At 38.4% G+C, this 24,196-nt stretch overlaps 1 protein-coding gene across 1 annotated transcript in view; it reads left to right on the top strand.

The window, feature by feature from the left end:
* nonC (serine/threonine-protein kinase Smg1) overlaps window positions 1-24,196 on the top strand; it is a 90,018-nt gene that overhangs the window by 64,459 nt on the left and 1,363 nt on the right. The window contains 19 exon segments of the mRNA XM_069321723.1: window positions 314-440; window positions 2,936-3,082; window positions 3,740-3,893; window positions 4,093-4,267; window positions 5,264-5,387; window positions 9,318-9,487; window positions 10,529-10,742; window positions 11,954-12,139; window positions 12,648-12,911; window positions 13,115-13,247; window positions 13,663-13,824; window positions 14,042-14,216; window positions 14,647-14,774; window positions 16,540-16,697; window positions 17,771-17,935; window positions 18,626-18,773; window positions 20,007-20,167; window positions 20,767-20,932; window positions 21,514-21,714. Of these exon segments, the coding sequence (XP_069177824.1) occupies window positions 314-440; window positions 2,936-3,082; window positions 3,740-3,893; window positions 4,093-4,267; window positions 5,264-5,387; window positions 9,318-9,487; window positions 10,529-10,742; window positions 11,954-12,139; window positions 12,648-12,911; window positions 13,115-13,247; window positions 13,663-13,824; window positions 14,042-14,216; window positions 14,647-14,774; window positions 16,540-16,697; window positions 17,771-17,935; window positions 18,626-18,773; window positions 20,007-20,167; window positions 20,767-20,932; window positions 21,514-21,714 (3,158 nt within the window).

Genomic DNA, 24,196 nt, shown 5'->3' with positions numbered 1-24,196 from the left:
AACATTATTTACAAATACAGTCTAAGAATCTTGGTGTTTTAGCTACATTGTTGTTAGGGACATTGAAAATATTGTGTGTGGGAGTAAGTAGATGGAATTGGAATATTAACAGATTTACTGGAGTGTTCATAACTAAACAGGTATGAAAATGAGCATTCTGTCCTTTAATTAGCCATTTAAAAGTAGGAGAAGTAAGGAAAAGGAAAACTGAAGAGCAGACCAAGAAAAATAAGAATGTTGAGAAAATTTATTGACTTACCTTAATGTTTTTAATATATACCTTTTCATTTAAATTCACTGTATTCTCTCTCAGGTTGGAAGTGTTAACTGCCATTCCAGAGGTGGAAGCAAGTCTCGGTGAATGGCTGAAATCGCACGAAGTTTTAGCAGAAGCAGAAGCCAACTTACAAGATGGCCACCACTTAATGGCTATGCTCAAGGTTATTTTAGTCTACACAACATATTTATAGTGTAAAATAAATACTTGCATTGGGTAGAACCTGATTTTAAAGCTGTGATTGATTCACTAGTAGATATAAAGTTGGAAATGCTTTAATGCTTAAAGTAGTCGTGTTGGCTGCAAGCACATTTTTAACTGTATAGTAAGATGTTATCATCATTGTTATTGCTCATTTTCCACTTTTATGGGTGGGGAGGTATCAGACTGGGAGAAAAAGAAGAACAAATAGGAAAAGAAGTTTATGAAACTCCAAAAGGTGCTTCATCTATGCTATGTACTGGTACTTTATAAATAATATCCAGAGTCTTCTGTGAACATGGTTTCTTTCTCTCTGGTATACTGGGACCTGCTCAGCTATCTTCCTTCTACTCAACACCATCATTTGCAATATGTTGAAGAAGAGTGTTATCATAGTAACTGTTTTTGTGGATAGTGTCCTGCTTCTTCCATTTCCAAGTGATCCCCCCTGATCCCTGCTTCATTCTGGACTCCGTCTGTTCTCAATATGTATAAGTCATGTTCTGCCAGGTGATCAATGACCTCCAGGATTGCTTGGTGTCCCCTGGATCTACAGAATGTCTTGCCATGTTTCCCATTTAACAGAGGTACGAGGATTGCCTAGGATCACTTCTGGTACCATCTTTGGGCTGTCATTTGGTTTGATTCTGGTGCTAACAATTGTCACCGAGCTGATTTTGTTAGTCCTCTGACACTGTTTTAATAGGGTGTGAATTTTAACCTACCTCAACAACTGGCTGGTTTGGGATCCTAGTACTGTATTTGGGTTTGTCTGCTTGCCAGGGATCTAGTTCTTTCCCTGTTGGCTTGCTTCAGCTTCTTGGTGTACTGGCGGGAGTCAAAGTTTCTTTCTCTGTTTCCGCCTTGGTTGAGGTTGGTCTAGGTGCTGGGTAGGTCTTTGCTGTGCTGTTGGGACCTTTTCTGGTTGCCGTCACTACTATGACATCAACCAGACACCGTCATGCATATAGAACCACAGGTGAGCACTAAACTTAGAGGAAGGAAAAACCACTAATCCACCCAAAATGATAAAATACATAACAGCCACTTCAAAGGGCAAAATAGAAGTCACCCTAAGCCATGCCTCTGGAAAAAAACAGATCTGGAGAAAAGGGTGGCAGCAGCCAATCATACCATCCAGCTACACAGGACACAGACCTGCTCTGAACCCAAAAGATAAATCACCACCCCTCCCATATATAAAATTCAGAGGAAAACACTCCACCTAACCCAGGATTAGAAATTTTACAATGAGCATATCTGGAGAGTGTTTCGGGAGTTCTTCTACTTCCCGAGCCCGGCCTGAGACCAGGAAAATTCAGAGGAATTTTCCAATCCTCAAAGGAAACCTATGGGCTACACCTACAGTGTCAACCACTACACACACCCCATCAAAGTGTTTTGAGTTTTGTTTGGCATTTTACTTGAAAGTAAAAAGTTCGGGCTCACCATAGCCCGTGCTACTTGGAACTTTTTGTTCCAGGTAGCGAATCTTTAACAACAACAACAACTTGAAAGGAAGCATTTCTCTAGAATGATTTTGAGTTTTTCTGACTACCTTTCTCCTATTTGGGCCAGATTCTGGTTCTTGCTTAGAGTAGACAGAGATGGTCAGTGTGCTTGGTGGGTTGGAGTTAGTCCTGGAGTACCAGTGAAAAGCTATAAGAAGCCACTGCTGAGCCCCAGAAAGGGGGACATTGCATTATAGTCAACTCTATATTTAAATAACTACACCCTATCAAGACTGTTTAAGAAACACTTTGCATCTAGTTATATGAACTAGTGAAGGTGTTGTCCTTCTGTTGTATTGCCATCTGTTGTCTCATGTTATAATCATAACCTTATCGAAGTCAACATACAAGTCATAAATACACATTTCTGCCTTAGGAAGACTGAAATGAGCAGTACTTAGTGGGCCATCCAAAGGCTTAGGGCCCATGCAGAAATATCCTGGCAAAAAAATAAAATAAAATTGTCTCTCAAACTTTTTCTCTCCTGCAAGGAATGTGCTTGCACATATAATTTATTGAATATATGACTCTTCACACAAACATACTTTACATAAAGCTATTTATATGTACACATTATATATGGAAGCATACTTTTAAAACATAGATTTTACATTTGTTAGCTTGATATTGAATATGCATAATTGGAACAAGCAGTAATAAAACTTGCCAAGATGCCAAAAAGCAGTTCAGAGAGTTAATTACCACTTGGATATTCTTACATACAGAATTATTAGCCTAAAAGAAAGTAATGTTTTTTGTTTCATTTTGTATTCTCTCAGCTAAATGTTGCTGTGATGGCTCTTATAATGTATGGAAATATGTAGTGCACTATTATTACATGAGGAACCTGTACAAACATTGCTGTTAATATTAGTATGTAAGTAGGATAGGTTTTAGGTGGCATGAACAGCAGTTCTCATTTTCACCACTAAATCTCTATTGACAGGAAGCAGAAGCCAACCCACAGCATAGTTTATATAGCTTACGTCCTCGCTATGAAGAATACTCGATGGTGAAAAAGTCAATTGATCATTCCAAAGATCTCGTCAATGCTCGGCTCTTGGAAGTAAAGCAGTGGCACAAACTATACATGGTGAGATAAAATACTAAAAAAAATTGTATTGCCTTGTTACTGTACTCGTTTAGATTTGGAATTATTTTGAAATCTTGATCTCTATCATGCTATATTTTAAGTCATTTGAAGGGCATTCATTGTACAGTACATTGTTTGCAAAAATAACATTTATTTGAATCTTGAACAGAACCTGGTCTTTCAGAAAATCAGATGCAATAGAAGGATTTTGAATGGGTTAATTGTTTTAATTTTCAATTGCATCTCATCCTCCCCTCCACATTAAAAAATAATACATTTTACTTTTAGTAGGAGAATTGCGCATTGAATATGAGTGAAATGCAAGTTGCTTTGATTGAAATGCACAAGACTGGGTGAGAATAGAAACAAAATGAGAGAACAGCTTTTAATGCAGATATGGAGATGAAGGAACCAGAGCAGAGCATTAAGTGGCACTACATACTGAGCACAGTCAAACCTTTCATCTTCATATCTTCAGCCACGTTATTGCAACTCATCGTCTGCATTTCACTTTTTCCTTTAGGAATCTTCAGTATGCTTAAGGCATTTGAAATGACCGGGAAAGGTTCTACATATAGTTGCTTCCCTCAGAGATGAGTTCCCAGGAAGATTAAAAGAAATCTAATAAACAAACTGTTCAACTGTTCCAATTTTCAGACAGCAGCTCGGGTGTTTGAAAGTGGACAAGCAGGGGAATGGCGCGCTAAGGTTAGCAGTATGGGTAGTCTACAGGCCAGTGTTGCACCTGTGAATGAATTCTTAACTAAGGCTGGTCAAGGCCAATTAGCCACACAGTGTGAACATACAGAAGGTTTGTTTCAATTCTATTGTATTGTATTTTTAAATATGGCCATTAAACCATTGTTACTTTGGGGTTAGCAAAGACAATAATTACTATTAAGTGAAATATTGTATGAACAGGGAAAACAGATTAAAGGAGGAAAGTATCATGGCATTGTAACATAAATAATTTAGACTCAAAGCCTTATTTCTTTCTTTTTGTCCCTAAGTCGAGTTAGGCAAAGTGGTAGGCCAGGTGCAAGGTGTCCTTGTTAGCAGTCTGGACCTGCTGATTAAATATGGTGGTGTGTGGATCAATTACCCGGCAGACCACTTAACACGCCACCGCCTCTCACAGCAGTTAGTTTGGCTTGCATCCCTTCTCCAAGATCTCTCTCTCAACAAGTAAGTATTGTGGAAATTAAACTTACAGTATGGTAAAGATTTTTATTTTAATAATTACAGTAATAAAATTTACATATGTTAAATGAGTTACTGAACTCTTGTTGTTGTAGGAAGGAAAAATAAAATGTTGGTACGGTATATGTGTACTGTACATAGGTATGTATGCTTCAATACAATATACATTATAGGTTTATGGACAATGTGTCCATAAACATTGTGCCATGTGTCTTGGAAACCTCGTATGTTAGTAATTTCCAAGTGCTTCAAAATTGTTGGCATTCTCTTCAGGTTCAAAAGGGATGTCCATTTATATTTATTTCAGCTTTATAAATCTGATATGCCATTGTCTTAGTCACATTGTCTCTCACGACTGGTGTTGTTATGCCTCTACCAAAATAGTTGATGCAGTTCTAAGAAAAGCTGTTTATCTTACCAGTTCACTTGATCTAGTCTCTTATTTCAGTGTCAATGACTGCCCTGCTGCAAAGTTGCATCTTCCTCTTTTTTTTAACCATTACTTCCATGGCTCCAGCTCTCAGGAACATGAGTTGTGTATCCCACCTTCAAGTGCAATTACTTATCTCTTTACTCTTATTGTAACTTTATCTCAGTGTGCATGTAATCTGGATTCGAGAATAAAACGCTACACACTCATTTTTATATTCCACATTGTCTTGTGGGATGGACTATCATCCCTTTGTTTTCTTTAATATCCTTGATCCTATAATCATTCAAGAATGATTTTTAACATAGATGTACAGTGTTTAAGAACATATAGATTTTAAATTCATATTTCTCTTCATTCAAAAACTATTGCATTGAATAAGGTATGTTTTCATTTATGAAACCTATAATACTGTACATATACAAAAATAAAATAAAAAGATGCTCCATTGCCAAATTATCTCATTTGATTCTTTATATAGTATGTCATTTTTGTATCCTGTTCATAAAATTTAAAAGTTGCATTAGGTATTACAAAGTTTTTCTTTCCAGTGTTCAACTGATGATCAGCAAGAGCCACACTGAACCTGCAGACACCAGTGCAGTGAGCTTCGTGTGTAGTGTTGATATGGAGCTTCACAACAAAGCCCTTCAAATTAGTTCCCAAATTCAAAAGGTTTGTCCAGTGCCTCTCATAAAAGTGGTTGCAGTTGAATTTTTTTATTTTTTGTATTTATATATGCAGCACAAGAGTTCTTACATTCTTGTACAGACACTAGCATGCATAGCATTTCAGGCAGGTCCTTAATTTTAATATTCCCCGGAATACGACCCCGCCAAATCGTTTAACAAACAGGTACCCATTTTACTGTTGGGTGAACAGAGGCTACAGTTCAGGATTGGCGCCTGGTAAATCCTCCCCGGCCAGGATATGAACCCAGGACAAAGCGCTCACGAAATGCCAGGCGAGCGTCTTACTACTATGCCATGGGAACTGCATGGGAGTTTAAGTTTTAGTTTAAAATAATATGATAATGAAAGATTAACAATATATGTAGGAGAAAGAGAGAGAGATAATGTTTCTACGATACATATTTATAGCAAAATAACTCAAATTCTGTATGGTTTACGTATTTCTGGGAGGGTTCCCCCCCCCCCACATTCCTCAGTAGCTCCTCATAGCTATAGCACTGGGACTTTTCTGCTAAACCTTAGGTAACTGCATAAGGCCAAAGACCTAGGACAAGAATCTGGAACTTGACACTACCTCTTGTTATGACAATAGGAGAACCCCATAGGTACCATCGTTGACATGAATCCCACATCAAAGTAATCACCTGGGATATTGAAGCAAACAGCAAAATACACCAATCTAAAAAAACTAGTCACCTGAAAAAGTATTGCCTAAGATAAACTCAGGAGCCAAAGACCAGCATCAAACTTGATGCATACCCGTTATATGCCAAAGAGTGCTGGGAAGACTGGACACGATGAGCGTAGCTCTCATCCTCTACACTTAGGTAATTACACTCGCTTGAAAACTACGTGGGTACCCATCATAATCAGAAACACCAAATATTACAAAGAAAATTTATTTAGGGCACAAGCTGGCTCTGAGGAAGAGAGGCAGTGACCAAAGTGGAGGAACCAATAAAACTAAAGCAGAGATCGGTGAAAAAGTGTTTCCAGGATGCACAAGACTAGAAATGACACCAATACAACTACTAAGTGGAAAAAACCCAAGTCAAAGCAGCTGGTGATATTTACCAAACACCATGCAGTGCCTTATTAAACCTTGAATGGCTCTGAATATAGGAGCTGCATCAACACTCCACCTACATATTCCAGAGAAAAACCTAAATGCGCAGGACTGGAAAGGCCTCAGAACTTTGCCTAGATGAAAAAAAACCTAGACACACTTGTCACAGAAACCAGATTCCCTGTTAAGCCATGTGGAACAGCCTAGTTCTGAACTTTGTGGAAGTTCACCACTACTTTACCAGAAAATTGAAGTAAAAACATTGCAAAGTACTTGACTAGAAAACTCGCCACCTTGAGGTGCTTCCGGGGCTTAGCGTCCCCGCGGCCCGGTCGTCGACCAGGCCTCCAATCCTAGTCTCGACCAGGCCACAATCCTAATCTCGAGTTAAAACCTAAAGGATAGAAACAGCAGTGTAGTAACCAGACATACTTCTAGGCTGAACAGAGCATTGACCAGCTTTGAACTTCATGGGATCCAGTGCCACTCCACTTCTAAAGTTTAGAGACAAACATGGTGTTGGGAAGGTTAGTTTTGTCTGGTATTCATTTTTGCCAAACATTTCTTGGAGATATGTTTCCAGTAAGGCATGGGGTAGTCTTAGATGCCCAGTGAGATGGTATTAGTCCTGGATTAGTAGCGCACAAATCTCTTAGAAGACACTGAAAAGGCCACCCCCAGAAATTATTTTACTGCTCAGGCACCGAGTTTAACATTTATATTTATTGTTAACTGCCTCTATGTAAAGGGCACACCTAATGTTAGTCTGCCTAGTGTTGTCAACAAACTGCTCAACTAAATTGTTAAAGTTGAACACTATAAACTCCAGACTTGAAGCTTGTATAATTAGCTCCAGTAATTAAAGAAAATGTGGTCATGCATGTACATTATTGCATATGAAATTTTCTGCAGAGCTAGATACCAACTTGAAACAATAAAATTTTACTAAGCTCAGTAGGACTTTAACCCTTAACATGCTCGGGGTTTAATATCCTGCCATCCCTACAGGCGCATGTCATTTTGAAAAAAAAAAAATTATTTTTTCTTTCTAACCTGTTAATTTGTGATCACTGATCACAGGAAAAAATAATAAAAAAATCGTAAGTGGCATATATTGCCCGCTATAGGGCGGGGAAGTCTGGCAAATTATAGGCGCTGACTCAGCGTGCGTCCCAGGCGGTCTGTTGCTCGCAAGCTGTCAGGCCAGAGTTGCCACAAAGAGATAATTACCGAATTATTTCAATGTCTCTGATTGATTTTTCATATTTTTTTTGCTGTAATATTATTCAATAGTGTTTAGTTTGATATATTTATATAATAAAATGAGTGAATCATTGCTGTACTCAAAAATATGGTGTGCATATTGTTGATTCAATTATGCTCATCAATCAGTGAACAAATACTTTGTCAGTTATTACACTATAAGCACAGGTTATATATAAGTATTTGCATGTTTTGTTCACTATAACGAACCACTAAGTAGCTATTACGAGTCAAAAAGTAATGAGGAGTGACCGCCGTGTACCAGACAGCCACTCCCGCCCTCCCTCCAGTCATCTGACTCACCCTCATTCTCCTCCCACAATAATGTTTTTGCTATAATTCACTATATACAGACATTATATATAAGTATCTACATGTTTTGTTCACCATAACTGTACATCTAAGCTTGTATGGTGAGTAAAGGCACAGAGATGTGGCTACTCACACAGTCAGCTGATCGGCGGCCACCCTCAAAGTCAGACACACTAATATTTCTCCTCCAACAATACTGTGTGGTGTTATTACGCTACATACCTTATATACAGACGTTATATATAAGTATCTACATGTTTTGTTCACCATAACTGTACATCTAAGCTTGTATGGTGAGTAAAGGCACAGAGATGTGGCTACTCACACAGTCAGCTGATCGGCGGCCGCCCTCAAGGCCAGACGCACTAATATTTCTCCTCCAACAATACTGTGTGGTGTTATTACGCTATATACACACATTATATATCAATATCTACCTGTTTTATTCATCATACTTGTACAAATAAATTGGTATGGTGCCCAAAGACCATCGTGGTAACCAGTAAACAACATCGTCGTCTGCACGGTGGCGTCGTGCAGACGACGCCACCGCCCTCACCAATATGGCAGCTCCAAACCTTCTCTTGCTGTTTATACCCTCTATACGCACGTTATATATAAGTATCTACATTTGTGTTCACCATAGCAAACCACTAAGCTGGTATGGTGAGTGCAGTCAATAAAAGGTGGCCACACACAGTCAAAAGACATCGCCACCAGCCTCCCTCTCACAGCATTACACCTCCTTCCATGGCGCACAGCACTAAATATCACCACAATCCTGCTATTATCAGAACCCTGGTCAGTTTTATCACAGTCAAGGGTCTTCTGTAATAATATCATCGCTACATAATAGCATGAACAAGTATAATTTGGCATTTTTAGGCGATGCTGTGGTCACAAGCTGAATAGCAGTGCTGTTAGCTCATGCTGCGTGCGTCAGGCTTGGTTGCTCACTCAATACTGAGGCCAATAACACCCGGGAGATTGGCCCACGATTTTTTTTAAAAATGGCGTCTGTTTACAAGAGCCCTGATGAAGGTGTGGTGAACCCCGTGTGTCCGCGGGCTGTTTAAATCTTGCGTAGTACTCCAACACATCATATGACGTGATGCGCAGTTTACTGGAACAACGTCCAGCACGTCATATGACGTGATGCGCACTTTAAGGGTTAATGAATAGTAATATATTATATCATAGGAATGATTAGAATACAGTATAAACTTTTAAGTGATTTAACTAATCAATAATTATAATTTATTTTAAAACCAGGTTTATGAGAGAATGCGAGCCGAGGGCCTAAACGATAGAGTCATGGTTGTGAATTCAGTACAAGAGACGTCATTGGCAATATCATCACTAGTAGCGGACCACGGGATATCAGGAGTGGCAGCCATGACCTGTGCACTCCTTAATTCCCTTACACAGCTTACCAGTGCCAGGTTCATATATGTTCTTACTTTTCTTGATTTAAATTTGTGGATTATTTGCAATATACATGTAATACTGTATGTGCTAACTATGATTTTCATTTTATTAAATACAAAAGTGGGTATTTATGATTTTATGTTCTTAATAGAGTACTGTATATATTGTAGGTCAGACATTGTTTAATGGCTATGATTGTTTTAATTTTTGAGTTGGCAAGGTTTTTGTTCACTTAGGTATGGCCCTGCTAACTTTTGACAATTAGTTTTGAGGCTGGGGACGAGTGAAATGAGCTAGATGTGGTTAAAAAAAAAATTTCGGACATGTTCATTTGATAGTTGACTATTATATTATAGGTTGAAATGAACATTTAAGTGAAATTAGGTTCATAGGGCATGGGAAATGCATTCTGGAGGCATGTCCAGTTTTAATGAATGCCTCACTGCATTGAGTTGGAATTGGTCCCATATAGCTTGTTGAATCGAGGTTGTACTGTACAGTAGAAGTAATAACAACAATAGTAATTTCATTCACCTGGGCTCTGGGAGACTCGAACCACAGACCCCACGAGTGTGAGGCAGAGGCTTTATCCACTCATCTATGTAGTCTTAATAAGGGAAGGTTCCAGAAGCAACTACTGCATCTACACATCCACGGAAGTGTGGATGACAATTTATATGACACGGGGGTGGATCACTAATTCCTCTGAGCTTCAGCAGTAGTTAGGGAAAGTTGAAAATTCCAGCATAGCAGCAGTAGTTGCTTCTGAAATCTTTCCCCATTAAGACTACTCATAGCTGAGTGGATAGAGCCTCTGCCACACACACACGTGGGGTTCGTGGTTCGAGTCTCGAAGAGCCCAGGTGAATGAAATGTTTATTACCACAGAAGTGTGGATGACAATTAATAGTAATAATAATAATATGTAATACTAACAATAGTAGTAATAATAATACAGTAGTACTAATAATAGTAATAATAATAATACAGTAGCAGTAGTAACAGCAGCAATAATAATAATTCTGTAATAACTGTATGTGTATTTATCCATGTAGGTTACGTGCAGACAAGACGGCTGCAGGAACTGGGGAGGGTCTTGTGGACCTCACTATCGGAGGACTCTGGTGGTTACGTGAGAGCATGGTGACCTTGGGTGGGATGGTGGAGCTGGTCACTCTCCTCACCACACACTCTCCTCCAGCCTTCCCTCAGGAGACCCCTGTGATTCAGGCAATATCTGCCCTCCATGATGTGTTTGCCAGTCTCCATGTACGTATACATAACTACTCACTTTAATAAGCTGATAAGTGTTACTTGGTCTAAATAAAATGTAAAGATTTAAAATTTTATTAGAAGTAAAATTAGATTTACCAATAAAACTACATAAATCTTTTTAATAAATTTGGCTCGTATATAAGTACTACTGTCAGAATTTGCAGATGAATTTAGAAACTAGTGAACTATAATAAATATTGTATAGTACAGTATATAGTAATGTAATAATTTAATAGTGCATATGCTATAACAGTACTGTACAGTACTCTAGTTCTGCAGAACATGGTTGTGCAAGGTGGATGGTGCACATAACTTAGCTTGTGAAGGGAAGCTGATGGGTAGTATGTGTCAGTAGTGAGTATACAGGTCAATTAATACTGTGTACAAGCAAAACACATACACATAACACACAGGAAGAGAGAAGATTAAGAAGCATGTAAAAGACGCACACCGTGCACCTTCTGTAATCTTTCATGCATTTGTCCTTTGGATGATTCAATGTTGAATATTAACATTCTTTGATATTTCTTCAATATATCACAAATGGGTAACCCAGTTAAAGGCCTTAACCTCCTATGCTTTGAGGACATGACTTAGCTTGTTACCTGGGTTTAAACTCATGTTTATATGTGTGTGTGAATATGTTTACATTAGCCTTTTCTTTGCACATACATTGATATTATGCTTGCATCATCTACTTTCTGCTTGATGACTGCCAGGTTTCTTTCCCTGGTGCATTGGAGAAACTGCTCCTTTCTATGTGCTAGGGCCTTATTAACTTTCCTGACCTTTTGGTAGGTTTTCCCTCCTTTGGTAACCTGATTCGGCTATGGTCCTTAGCTTATAAAAGTCTCCCTTATAGTTTTGTCCTTTTGTGGGTTTTCTCTTAGAGGGGGGTCTGATGAATTAATTTTCTAATTCTAATTGGCTCGAGAAGCACCCAGGGGTGTTGAGCCAATTACACCTAATAATATGAAGCACTCCTTTTAAAGTGGCCCCTCGTTTTCTTCCTTTAATATGCTCTTGGAGTACCAGCTTCCAATAGCGGGAAGCCAGCTCCTCCACCCATGGCTGGAGTGATTCACTATGTAAATGAGAGTGTGTTCAACTTGTATGAATAACATACTTGCAGAAGTGAAAAAAAATAATTGTATCATTTAATGCATTAAAAATATCCTTAATTCCCTTTTCACATTGCATTGCAGGAACTGGTCCTAAATACAAGCGGCATTATCATCGTAGAGGGTGTTAGATTATTTTGGCGCGGAGAACCATCGGTGGTTAATCTAGCTACAGAACTCGAGTCTGTTGTGTCCAGTGCCCCTATTTCACCCGCCACACTCTGCCAACAGCTCACCACACACCTTCGTCTGATGATACTTATGATGCCTGTGAGACTTGCTCATTATCTTTAAAAGTCCATTTTTATATTTTTCATTACAGCATAGTTCAAATCCCAACAGACCTTGTAGAGTACTGTATTTCCATTTTTATCCGTAAGAATAAAGAAACATGCAGACAGTTTAATATATGAGGACTTGATCCTTCACTCTAATTGTTCATTAAAATTTATGTATGTCTCCAATGAAATAACTAGTTTTCCACAGTTCAGTATTATATTGAACATAGAAAATTTGCTAAATACACACACACACATGAATTTTCATTCCTTGGCTTTTAAAATAATATTAAAAAAATGTTTTAGTACTCATAGAAATTTATAGATGCATATACTGTAGTAAAAGAAGACTAATGGACTATCATGGTTGACCAGTCAAATTATAGACAAATAAAATTGGATACTTGTTTATTAATTCATATAGCTTTGTATAAGTATGATATATGTGTTGTTTAGCCATTGCTGTTCTCAAATTGGGTAACCCATTATTGATAATACAGCCTCGCCATGAAGATGCTCTGCATGAGGCAACAGCACTCCATCAGAAGCTGATAGAAGTTATTGAAAGGATCACATCAGGAGGAACCTCTAATGCCACCTCTAGTGCTGACATGAGCCAAGGTCAGATGCTCCTTATGGGCTTCCATTTATTATTTGAGGCGGTGGAGACACAGCTGGACCAACTGATGACAACCATTAGCCTGGCTCCCCTTCCGCAGCCCTGGCCTAGAGTCGACACAGCAAGAGAAGCTGCTGAAATAATGGTATTTACACTTTAGCAAATAAATTTGATTAACTGAAGATATTAGGACCATATTTTGTGAAACATAGCTGTTCAACATCCTTGAGTAAAGCTTAATCCCAGGTATTACATATGAAATTAGAAGTAATAACACTAATAATAAATAATAATAATAATTAACATTTATTAATAATAAGCATTTATTAACAATAATAATTTCTTTAGGCTCCTCTACAAGACCCAGGTCTTCGTCAAGTATTAAGATGTTTGCTTCGTGTGAAGAAGGTGCAGACTATAGTTGAATTTTTCACTACAGCTTATCAGTCTTCACCTTCATTCAAAAGAGAAGAATCAGTTGGTAAGTTGTGGTTAGTTAGCCTTCTTTTATGTTAAAGTTGCAGACATGATATAGGAATGCAGTAGAATGTCAAAAAATTTAAATTCTTTGGGTATAAATAGCTGACGTAGGTCTCAAAGGATGTAGCTCTTGCTTCCCGTTGACACTAATCAGTTATCACTGTTAGATAAGCATTGTAAAGAATGAGATGCATCATATTATACTGTAAAACCTTGGATGCAATATCCCAAAGCAAAAGATAATTTAAAAACTACAGTTGTTCTGGCCATGATCAGTAAGTAAAATTACAGAAGATTCATCTGTATAAAAAAAATATACATGTTCACAATTACAGAATGGAATTTTTGTTATTTGCTTTAGTTAAGTTACCTTTATAGGCTGATGTTACTAATATAGTATTACTGACCCTTTTCAGGTAACAGGAGCAGAAACAATTTGTGTGATGAAGACCGGTTACAGAGAATAGTGCGGCGATATGCCAGTGACTGTGTTTCTCTCTTGTTGCTTGGCTTGCCCTCACAACTAGCGACTCACTTACTCTTGCTGCATAGTCAGAAGCTTGGTATAAATGTGACGGGTAAGTGGACATGTAACTTTGGATACTTGACCAGAGTAGAAGATATTTGAAATACTTTTGAGTTTGGTATTTATTTGAGCTAAACATTTCTCTTTGAATGTTTGATTTTTGTTGTAAGCTTTGGACTGCCCCTGAGGGGCTTCTAAAAAAGGGGGCATTTCATTATGCTCAATGCTCTCTTTTTAAGTGCTTCTTCCATAAAGAAAATTGATTACAGGTTACATAGAGGCACGGGATGTTGGTACGGAGGGTCGTGTCAGCTTGGAAGGAATAGTTCAAGAAGCATTGGAATGCTGTATCACTCGTCATGGCCTTGATCCTGCTCTTCCCACCTCTGCAGCAACCACACTCACGCACCATCTAAATGCAGTTAGGAAAAAACTCCTCCTCAGGTGGGTTAACCTAGCCTTATTTCCATTTTCTGATTTTTACTTTAATGAACTTGTTTGCCATCTCAACAACATTCATCTGCATTCTTCTTATCTGGTCATGTTCTGCATTCCTCAGTCACATTCTCCACCTGCTTGATACTTTCTTTCATTGTCCATCTTTCCTTCTTCTGTTGCCTTTAATTTCCATTTTGAGGTTCTTTTGTCTCAATTCCTCCATTTTTCTTAGGGTTACAAAGTGATGTATCATTTTCAGTGATATTTAATCTTAGATCCTCCAAGATAATTACAAATTTTGTTCTCCATATTCCAGAACTTCATTTTTAGTAAAGCCAGTGCTGCTTCACTTCTTGCTTTCATATAATTGTATAATATTTATAAAAGTATCATATAATATTTATATGCAGTATAACAAATTAATGGCATTCCACAGACATTGGGAAGCAGAAGCAGAAGGCCTGCGGACAACTCACCAGAGAGTAACAGCACAACACCTTGGTCACCAGTGGCACTACGAAGACATTCTCAAGCAGCATGTTGTTGCTCCTCCTGTGCAACCAAGCAAGTTGGACCTCTATATTCAGTATCTGTCTCCACATAGGAGAATTATTTATTTCTAGGGAAGGCCCCCTCAGTAGCTTCCTTGCACTTACATGCTGGTAATAAATGCTAAGCCTATGGATTTTACCAGAATCTGAGACCCATACTGTCTATGGGAGCTTGAGGTTCTTCCCCACTTTCTGGATGTGGCATTCTAGCGAGTCATTTTCTCCTCTACAGCTCCAGGTTTACCCCTTTCTTGATGTCATTTTTCAGGAGGTTCTGCAATGGCTTTTGCCTCCTATGCCTCATGAAGCCTCCATTGCATCTGCTGGGCTTTGGGTTGTCTTCCAGTGCATTTTTGGGAAGTGAAAGTTTTCTTGTGGTGTTTGACCTTCAAGCTCTACAGGCGGAGGCTTCTCTGGGCTTTGTTGGGGAAGGGGGAGTAAGCTTTTTCTTGTTTCAGCCTACCTGCTTAGTCTTGTGATGGGGTTATTATTACAGGTTCCTTATCCTTTTATCACAAGGCAGCCCTTGTGAGCTCTATCGGATATTATCTTTTTATATTTCCATGACATTCTGTCTTTTTGGATTTCTGTAGACACACATTCCCATCTTTAAGAGTTGTATAGTTGGCCACGAATGGGGTTTCTTGGGACTGTTTGGTATTCTTGTCCCCAGGTTATGTAACCTGATCCGTGGGCTCTAGGCTCCTGTTGTGCTAACTTGTGAACCCTCGTACTCTCAGCTTCCCCTAAAGTAAATTTTGTTAATACAGGTGGGTACAGGAATAGGCAACTTCTATCTCCTGTTAGCAGGCTTATAGATTTATCTTCCCATAGCTCATGTTAAGCCTTACACTGCTAATTTTTACCTGCCAATCGCTTAAAATCTGAGTCCCCAGTTACTGCTGTGTAAGTTATGCTGAATAGTTAAGGATTGATGTGCAGTCAATCCTCCCTAGCCAGGGCTCAAACCCAGACAAAGTTGCTACAATTATACCAATACGGACTGTATCTTGAGCTGTGTGCCCTAGTATGGGCTGTTCACCCTGGAGCTATGTATTTTGCCCTACTGTTGGATTTTTCCTTGTTCTCAAGCTAAGTGCCTGGAGCCAGAGTAGACAACCCAGAAGCAGGGTAACATAACCACACCAAGGCATACTCCACGGACAGAAGGGAAACAAAAAGAAGTGCCCAGGTACCCAGTTTCAAATGCAGGTGGGACCAACCCTGTGTTAGGGGTTTGCATTTTGATAGAGCCTTTTGTACAATATATGTATTTTGCATTTCTCCTTTCTTTGCTTACATAAACTGATGTATGTGTCTCTTCTGGTCTTTGTTTTCCCTACAATATTCAGAGGAACCTCATGTCCAACAGATAGCAGCATTTACCAGATCCAGGTGCCCATTTCGAAACCTAAAGGATCGTTCAAACATTACATGATTTGGAAATGATTTTCTAGGCACACTGAACAAAGTTCTCTGTTACAGCATAACACTATCTTCAGCCATAAACAGCAATCATTTATAGCAGTGAAAGTGTTTAGCTGGGGAATTATATTTCATGTAGCAACAGACAACATTTTGCATATGAGATACAACAGTCCATGTTATCATAATGTGATTATTGCCTTAATATTTGTAAATAAAGCATGGATTTGGCATAGGTAATAGTCTACTAATCATTGTAAGTAGTCCATTATGTACCTCATAAAATAGTTAAAAGTAACTTGATCCTTGAAAATAAATTATTCGTACAGTACTAACATAAATTTTTAATCCAGGTCGTAGTGCCCTCCTTGGAGACTTAAGAGGTAATGTGAGTAAGCTACTTGCATTGCACCAGAATGTTACTGAACTAAGGGAGAAATACACTAATATGACAGCAAATGTTGAGCAGCGTCTAAAATGGGCTGCTGGCTCAAATCCATCTATTGCTAAGGTATGCACATAATTTTTATCATGTATAGTCTTGATATAGATTCAATTATTCTGAATTTCTCTGTTAATATACTGTCGTTGGTAATTTCTGTTATACAGTAAATTAACAAAAATGTTTGTAAATACTGTGTATAATTAGCAGATACAAATAATTAAACATTTAAGTTGTACGTATGAAAGAAACTGGTAAAAGTGGATCCAGACTAGAGTAATGGTATGAAAGTGTAGAGAGAAGGAAAGTGTATGAACTTAGTGAAGTAATTTGACCTCATTAGTTATTCACAATCCTCAAGTGTGATTGGAGAAGTGCTGGAAGTGATTCATAACTATAAACACATGAGGTGTGTGAGAAAAAGAGGAAATGTGCAAGCAACATTGAGAGTAGATTGAGTCAGGGGGAAAGAAGGGTGGCTAATACAAAAAAAAGGCCTGATTAGAAGAACTAAACGGTAATAAATGTGGCTAGAAGCATGCATGAATGGAAATCAAAGTTAAGTCTGGCCTCGGGCCAGGCTTTAGGAGTAGAAGAACTCCCAGAACCCCCATCAAGCAGCTATTAATGATTGGCAGTGATTATCCTTTTGTACAGGTATAAGAAATTATATGGCATGAGCGTGAAAATTCATAAGAGGGAGGAGAGTGCATTGGAATAGTTTTGTTATGGTAAGTTAATGAATGATGATGTAGGGATAAAGTGTGTGTGTGTATTCAAGGGTAGGAGGAGGAGAAGGAATGGAAGCTTTAGAAAAAGATGGTCATACACGGTGTGGGAAAAAAGTGATTGTGAACAGTGCATGAGAAGTGGTGGGAAGAACAGTGTGGCATAATCTCGTGAAGTGTAAAAGGGACCAAGTGCTGGAAATTTAGGACTCAATTTCTTAAGGAAATTAAGGAATCGTACTTAAGGAACCTGCAAGAGCAGGGCCCATCAGAAGGGCTGTGAAAGTTGAACAACTTTATAGGGTCTTCTTTCAGCAACATGAAAACATGGGTGGATTTTTGTTTACCTCATAATGTTTGTACAGTATTCAATTCAAATGGGTGCTTTTATTTTTTTCTGTTTAACTTCCATAGGCACTTGAGGAGTTTAGCAGTGGTGTTGAAGCAGCGCTGAGTGGTGTAATTGAGTTGTTGCAGAGAAGTGAGGAAGTTGCTTCCCTGTGTAACGCTGTGCTTCACTATGAGGCTCTACGGACGCATACTGTTGATGCCATCACATGGGATGCCAGCTTCACTTCGGTCAGTTTTTATATTTTATAATATGCAAGAATGACTTTTTTCAAAGGAAATTTTTTCATTAATTTGTACATGGTTAATATTATTAAGGGCATGATTCATATATTAATAATTCACTAAAATATACATTTATGTACATTATCATTAACCTGTTTCCCAATTTCATTGGGGTGTGGCTGTATAAACTCACAAGAGAGAAAAAAGGTGAATAATTCAGTACAGTGAAAGGAGGTTATATATATATTAAAATGGAAAATATAATGTGGCCATTCTATTATTCACACTACATAACACGGTGGATAAACAAAGACTATTCCATACCAAGCATCCACAGCAGCTCCCCACTGCTTTAAGACCAGTCATACAGTGCTCCTCACAAACCACTTCACCCAGCTTGGTTCCTTACCACATTCCATTAGTTATTCACACACTATTTCCTCACACACACTCTTGTAATGTCCTTCTTCTCACCCTTCCTCTCCTCCTACCCAATTTTTACTAAAATATGCACACTTTACTGACTTGCCATCATCCATTCACTCAACATCTCGGCGCACACTCAGGTTTGTGGTTCGCAAACTTTTGTAATGCACATTTTCTAAACTTATGAAATCTCAGAGAATTTTTAAGGAAAAGTTTATTATAGATACAGTACTACAATATAAAAACTAGTAATAGGTGACACTCCTACAGGTTTTGAATGCATGTCAGGAAAGTTGTATGTTATTAGAACGTTACCATACTACTGTAAATTCTCAAGAAGAAGTGCTGGTGTCTCTCTGTCCTATACCAGCTGATGTCAATACTCAGTGGATCCAACATGCTTCAGTTGCTGTCTCAGGTTAGTGCAGAATACTGTTTTTTCCTGAAATTTAATTAACTTTAAAAAGATTGTTAGAAAATTGTGTGTATTCAAGTTATTCAAGAACTAAATTGTAATAAACTATGGCTAGAAGCATGCGTGAATGGAGGTCAAAGTCAAGTCTGGCCTTGGGCTGGGCCTGGGGAGTAGTCTTCAAGATTCATGACATTGTTTTATTTAACAAAATGATAGGTAAGATATCAAAATAAAGCATTCAGTGCAATAAAATTACCCCCTTTCTAGGCAGCACCTTGCTACCTCTCTGGACCTTACTACTTTGGTTCTTCAGGGCTGCCTCCAAATGTCAGGCTCCTGAGATTTTCTTGGCCCACTGAGAGTAAGGACTCCACTAATGGGGCTGGAAAGCATGAATTGATTATAACTAAAAAAACACCGTCAAGGGGGCAACTGCATAAAAAGCTGAAGTGTCTCAAAACAATTGACATCCTTACAAAAAGATTGGAAAAGTTGAACAGCCCAAATGGAAGTTGGAATAGGTAAACTGCATCTACTCCAAATTACCTGGCTGCCATCAGGTGGCAGCACAGGTTCCCAGGGTTCCAGCCCAGGTTCCCAGGGTTCCAGCCCAGTTTCCCCCTTCATTATTGAGCTGCCAGCTTCACCCCAATCCACAAAGAAAGGAGGGAATACAGGGTGGGAACCGGAACCTACTGAGGTGCCACCCAGAAAGAAAACTTTAATTGCGCTTTTAGCTTGTCTTCAACTCTTGTAAATGGTGTCGCCTATCTCATTTAAGATGTTATGACCAAAGTAATTTTGTGTAGTTTACAATCTCTTTAGAATAGCTAGACAGAAGGACACCTAGGTGCAAATTAACAATAAGCCAATTTTGCATATGGTTGCTATGGTAAACATAAAGATGACTTTCAGGAACTTTAGCACTTAATTTGTCAAGAGTGGAGGGAGCATGGGATGAGGGTGATAACTGTATTTTTATAATTTTATATTTATTTCATGTTACTGCATAGCATCACAAAAAATATTTTTTAAGAATTTTGTATGTATTTCGTATTTTGTGATTAATAATCATAATAAAGAATAATTAAACAAATATCTAGCTGATATCTAATCTGTACAATATTTACCTTATTTTATTTGTTTATTGTACAGTAAAACCCATCAACCTTATAGTGGGTTAGGCCTCTCTGGGCCAGCCTATGTTTTAATGACCGTAAATTGTCCTTTTCGCAGATCATATAGAGCTCCTAACCAAGTTGGTGGGTGACCGAAGCGGAGAATTGAGGAAGTCTGTGGAGTGTGTGCGCTCCTCTGTCGTCTCACTGCGCATCCATCTCACAACACATCATAAATTTATGTCTGATATTAGAGCTTTACTGAAGAGTATGGCAAAGGTAAGCATTTTACAGTTATGCATTGCATATTGTGAATGCAGAAGCAATGAGGCAATATATAAACATTCACTGAAAACAGAAATGTACTTTGTAGAGTAAGATGTGTGTAACAAATTTACACATTTTTCCCAGCTAATTCCTCAGTGGCTCTACTCAGCCCACCAGGAGAAAGAATAATTCTAAATTATCTCTTGAGGCCCCCACCTTGTGAATCCCCACGAGGTGAACTGTTTGATCCCTTGTTTGATTTCCCACGAGATAAACTGCTGACATAAAGAAAAATGATCACTGAACTACTGATTAAACCTTGGAATAGCTAAATAGTATGATCAAGGGACTTTGTAACCCAACTCTTCAAATGATTCACATTGATTCATGGTTTACCTCAAAGATTTAACTTTGTGTTTACCTTGAGTTAATACAGTAATGTTGTCAGTGGTGTTGATAGAGCTGTCACCCTGTCATATCTCAGAATAAGTAGGACATATCTACTTAATATCACATTATGTCAGAGATTCTATCTGGTGAAAATGATAAGTGATAACAAAACATTAATAATCATTTTGATGTGATTAAACTACTCTAGTATTTAATTTCAGTTTGAGGGTGAAGGTGGCTTAGCTGGCGTGGAGGATTATCTGGCTTTGTACCGCAGCTATTCTGAGGCTATTTCCGGACTAATTCGACAGATGCTTCATGATCCATTATCTCCAGATAAAGCATCAATATACCTTCAGAAGCTAAGAGATGTTACTAATCAAACAGGTTGGCAAAGATTGTAGATATTAGTAATAGTTCAATTATGGTAAGAAGTGAGAATAGGTAGGTAACAAAATCAGTCTTTAAGTGAAGTGTGAAATTTTAATTTGTCGGGTTATAGTTGTACTATAGAGGCACTATAGGAAAGCTCAATCCAGCCAGAGTGACTCCAGAGAGTTCACTCATAAACATTCAGACTTTCCAAGGCCAGCCTGGCATCACAAGTAGTGCTCCTGTTATGCTCTAAAAAAAATAAACAGTGTAGTGTAGCCATAGTTTGATTACTATTATTGTTACATAAATATAAAGTAATTCCATCTTCATACATTTCTGGAAGGGTGCGCTCAGTAGCTCCCCGTAATTACTGCCCTACTCCATATAGGGCTGCTAAGCCATAGGAAATCGCACCAGATCTCCGAGACCTTCTCGAGCCACCAAGACCTAGGACCAGAATCTAAAACTGTAAGCCAGAACAGATCAATCAAATAATATTTTCATTAATATTAATATCTGTTAACAAATACAGTTAGTTGAATAATACTTTGTGACATGAATATACTAGCTCAACAATTGCCAAATTTTTACAGGGACCATTTATGATCTACTAGTCGAATTTGGTAATCAGTGTGTTGAGGAAGCTCAAGAGGAAACGGATGGTCAGAGAGAAAATAGCGGAGAACCTCGCAGACCACCGTTACTACGTCAGTCAAGTACCATAATGTCCCCTACGAAAACATCCACTCCTGACTCTAGAACTAAAGTCAAGAGACATCCTCTAACAGGAAAAGGTAAATCCCCAAATTTTAGTTTAATTTATTTGTTATGACACATTACATTTGTACCTATTATAAAAGAAATCTAAAATCATTCCATTTCAGTCCCTCTCCCACCAGTCTGTCATGCACTTTTCGAAATGTAACATGATTATCTTCCTTTATTATGAAGATAGGATATCTGTATTATTTTGGAATTTTCATAGATTAATTTGTGGTCCTTTATCTGGTTTGGCCTCCTCAGTAGCTCTGTGGATTACTGCAATGGATCCTCATGGCAAATTCTACCAATCAGGCTCGGAAAACTCTCTCGTGCCATAAAGAGCAAAGACGCCTTCATATGGGCAGGGAAGCATATTGAGATTAATGCTGAACTCTTAACTAAATAAACCTTGCAAATTGGTTGCCAATGTGAAGTTTGTGAGAAGGAATATGTAGTTAATGGTGTGAGAGGTTGTGTTGTGCTCAATCCTTGCTCTAGTGGGAGTCTTGCATTTATAGCTAGGTCTTTGTTTGAGGGTTGTCTTTAGTGATCATTCCATTTTCTATTTCTGTGTGTCCTTCCTTACCGTACCTAGCTTAGACAGGCTTCAGTTTACAGGTGCCATAAACGGTTCCACTAGTGCCTTACTTTTTCACCCATTGTCTGATTCAGTCCTTACAATTCTTTTCTTATGCATATGGTAGGATGTTTACCATATATCTCTGTTGATTGGGACGAGATGCATCTCCCACCCAGTCCAGAGCCGGACCTTGCTTCTTACAGCATCCAGGATAGTTGTCCTGGATAGTTTTTATATTTTTTGTTTTGCCCTGACAGCCATTTCTGTTGCCTATGTTCATATTCCTGTTGAGTTCAAAAAGGGGTGTTTCATTACACTTTTATGCTTTATTTTTATTTTTGTCATTTAATGTGTGTCGGAAGAACATGTGCTTCCATTCCTATTTACATATACATGTAATGTACATATATAGATTTCTTCTTTAGATTAGTCTTGCAGATTTTAGCCAGTTGAACAAAAAATAAACGATTGCATTAAGAACAATTTCTTGAGTATGGATAGAGAGAGGAATACAAATTCCCAACTAAGCTACAAATGTAGGGATATTTTCTTTGTGTTTTTCTGTGCTACAGTATTCCTTTTCAATACTTCCTAAGGCAAGCTCACTGAATATCCTATTGGACAAGTAAATGACTAGCTATGGTTAGCTTGAGATGATTTCGGGGCTTAGCCTCCTCGACCAGGCTTCCTTTTTGTTACACACCCCCAGGAAGCAGCCCATGGCAGCTGTCTAACTGCCAGGTACTTATTTACTGCTAGGTGAACAGGAGCATGAGGGTGAAAGAAACTCTGCCCATTTGTTTCTGCCTCCACCGGCAATCGAACCCGGAACCTTAGAACTACGATTCCCAAGCGTTGTCCACTCGGCTGTTAGGCCCCTATAATGGTGACGTGCTGTACCTAGCACAACAGGGATCTTTTCAGAACCTGTCTGATGTGCAATACTGATGCTAGGGGGGGGGGGGCATTGAAAAAGAGGTATTATCTAGCCTGGGCTTATTACCACAGAAAGTAAATTGTTAAGCACTCAAAGGCTTGTCTAGCCCTATTTGGCATCATTTGAATCCTCTTAAAGTAGCACACTAAACCAAGTGGTAGTTTGCCAACTGGTCACATCCTGTAGCTGCCAGCAGAAGTAAGCACCCAAACCAACACCAGAACCCCAACCTCTTAAAAAGGTAAAACCTGTATTAGGAAACCTTTAAAGGAGGAACTCACTATTGAAGTATAAATCTAAAACAGAGATGGGAATGATTAATCACCAGCCACTTCATGAAACAAAAAATTAAAACATAAAAGAAGTATAGTATTCCAATACATACGTATCGCCCTAGCAAATAAACAGCAGCTTCTAAGTCTTGTTACAAGTACTTAACTGAATCAAATCTGTCCAAATCTATTCTTGGGACAAGTCTGGAGAAATGGGATAAGGCTTGGGGCTTGAGAATGGGGGTCTTGGTGTTAGTTTGATTGCTGCCATCCGAGAGGTGTTGGAGGTGGTGGTTATTTGTGAATACAATGGAAACTCGGTACTCAAACTTAATTGTTTCCAGAAGGTCATTCGAGTGCTAAGCCATTTGAGTACCAAATATTTTTTCCCATAAGGAATACTGGGAATTTACAATAAGAATTTACAATAAATAAATTGGATTAATTCATTTTCAAACCACAAAAAATTCACAAATAAATACAATAATTAAATTAAATAATTTTCTTCTAATTTTGCTCTTATGGCAACATGGTGATTTATTTATGATAAAAATATAAAAAATATCCAAGAAAACTAGAGAAAGTTTACTGAGAAGTTTAATGAGGGTTGTGCACTAAATGACAGCTACTGGGGAACTGACTCATCCATTACGCATGTTTGTTTGAGTGCTGAACGAATGGTCAACTACCAAGCACAAACACAACGTTTGAGTGTGTTCGAGTTG

The sequence above is a fragment of the Procambarus clarkii genome, chromosome 10 (genome assembly GCF_040958095.1).
Source record: "Procambarus clarkii isolate CNS0578487 chromosome 10, FALCON_Pclarkii_2.0, whole genome shotgun sequence".
NCBI classification, from domain to species: domain Eukaryota; kingdom Metazoa; phylum Arthropoda; class Malacostraca; order Decapoda; family Cambaridae; genus Procambarus; species Procambarus clarkii.
The sequence above is the reverse complement of the archived record's forward strand: the minus strand, read 5'-3'. Positions and strand labels throughout refer to the sequence as shown.